Source organism: Carlito syrichta, unplaced genomic scaffold (genome assembly GCF_000164805.1).
Source record: "Carlito syrichta isolate Samal-C Ts95f unplaced genomic scaffold, Tarsius_syrichta-2.0.1 Scaffold126622, whole genome shotgun sequence".
NCBI lineage: Eukaryota > Metazoa > Chordata > Mammalia > Primates > Tarsiidae > Carlito > Carlito syrichta.
The window spans coordinates 4961-6542 of record NW_007070718.1 but is presented as its reverse complement, the minus strand read 5'-3'; the positions used below and the strand labels follow the sequence as shown (position 1 = coordinate 6542).

The 1582-nt window shown below is 66.8% G+C and overlaps 1 protein-coding gene across 1 annotated transcript in view; it reads right to left on the bottom strand.

Annotated features, from left to right (window-relative positions):
- Window positions 1-50: 50 nt before the first annotated feature.
- The window catches only part of LOC103250175 (semaphorin-6B), a gene marked incomplete at both ends in the record, with an annotated part of 6489 nt that continues 4957 nt past the window's right edge, over window positions 51-1582 (bottom strand). The window contains 3 exons of the mRNA XM_021707890.1: window positions 51-128; window positions 1263-1406; window positions 1486-1578. Coding sequence (XP_021563565.1) covers window positions 51-128; window positions 1263-1406; window positions 1486-1578 — 315 coding nt within the window. The remainder of the gene's footprint in view (window positions 129-1262; window positions 1407-1485; window positions 1579-1582) is intronic.

The window sequence follows — 1582 nt, the reverse complement described above, 5'->3', positions numbered from 1 at the left end:
CCTCCAGCCCATCGGAGGCCGCCCGCCCACCCCCCCGGCCGCCCCTGTACCTGGTGCCCGGGCTGAGGAAGATGCACGTGCCGTCAGGGGCCCACCCGCAGTAGGGGTCCTGACTGCCGATGCAGCTCCTAGAGCGGACGGGACCAAGAGAGGCCTGTGAGCCGCGGCGACCCCTGCAGCCCGACAAGGACTCGCCGGGCCCTGTTCCGAGCACCTGCCTCTTTTTAAGATTTCTTTTGTCAGAGATGGGGTCTTGCTATGCTGCCCAGGCCGGTCTCGAACTCCTGGCAGCAAGCGAGCCTCCTGCCTCGGCCTCCCAAAGGGCTGGGATGATAGGCGTGAGCCACCGCACCTGGCTAGTTTACTGATCTGTGGTAGAGACGGGATCTTGCTATGCTGCCCGGGCTGAACCCCTGTCTCTTGATGGCAACTGCCGGGATCCTCGTGACAAAATTTTGTGATGGCGACTGTCCCCTCCCCATTTTGCTGGTCAGCAAACCGAGGCTCGGGGAACTTGATTTTTGCCCACGTGGCGGAGCTGGGACGGGAGCCCAGACGGGCTCGCGCCAGAGACTGTGTCCTTGACTCCGGGCTTTGGGGTCACTGTCGCAATCTCAGTGGGCAGGGGGACTCCCCTGGAGCCCAGGGGTGCGCTCAGCCTGCCACCCATTTTAGGGTCGGGGAACAGCCTCGCCTCCCAGTCTGTCCTCCCAAGCCAGGGCCCTCCCTTCCCGGCCCACAGCCCGCCATGGCTCCCACCTCCCTCAGGGCCAAAGCCCAAGTCCTCCCCACGGCCCACAAGGCCCCGCATGACCCTGCTCTGTCCCCACCCCCGTCACTAACTCTGCTCCAGCCACGCTGAACAAACCAGGCACGGTGATGTCTCAGGACATTTGCCCCGGCTGTTCCCTCTGCCCGGAATGCTCGCCTCCCTGTGACTGCCCACCCCCATTCTCCGGGTCTCTGTTCCAATGTCACCTCCTCCAAGAAGCCCTCCTGATTTCCCTTGCATACTCAGTCTCCATGTCCTCTGTGACTCCGTCTCATCCCGCTCTGGCGCCCTCCTCACTCTGCTCCAGTCACACAGGCCTCCTTGCCGTGCCCCCGACACGGCAGGCACAGCCCTGCCTCGGGGCCTTTGCACGGGCTGTGCCTTCTGCCCGGGTGGTGGCTGGGGAACCCGGCGTCCCCTCCTCCCCCTGCTCGCCTCTCCCGGCTTCCTGCCCACGGCCGGCCTGCCCGGGATGGGTTGGGGCACTCACTTCATGCAGCCCGAGTACTGCTGGCAGCGGGCCACGGGCACCCGGACCACGCAGCGAGGAAAAGCCGCCAGCAGGGCCCCGGAGGCCGCGTCCAGCTCCAGACTCAGCATCCGTGGCCCTGTCTCACCGCCAGGCCATCCACACCTGGGGACGAGCCAGTGGTGAGCCCCCCGGCCTCGCCCTCCCGGCGCCCGCATCCCTGCCCGCCTCGGTGTGGGCACACCTGTCCGGCCGGTAGGCCTCAAACTCCTCCAGGAAGACGCTGGGCCCAGCGGCCCCCGCGGCACTGGCGTTGGGGCGCACCAGGAACTTGAGGACGG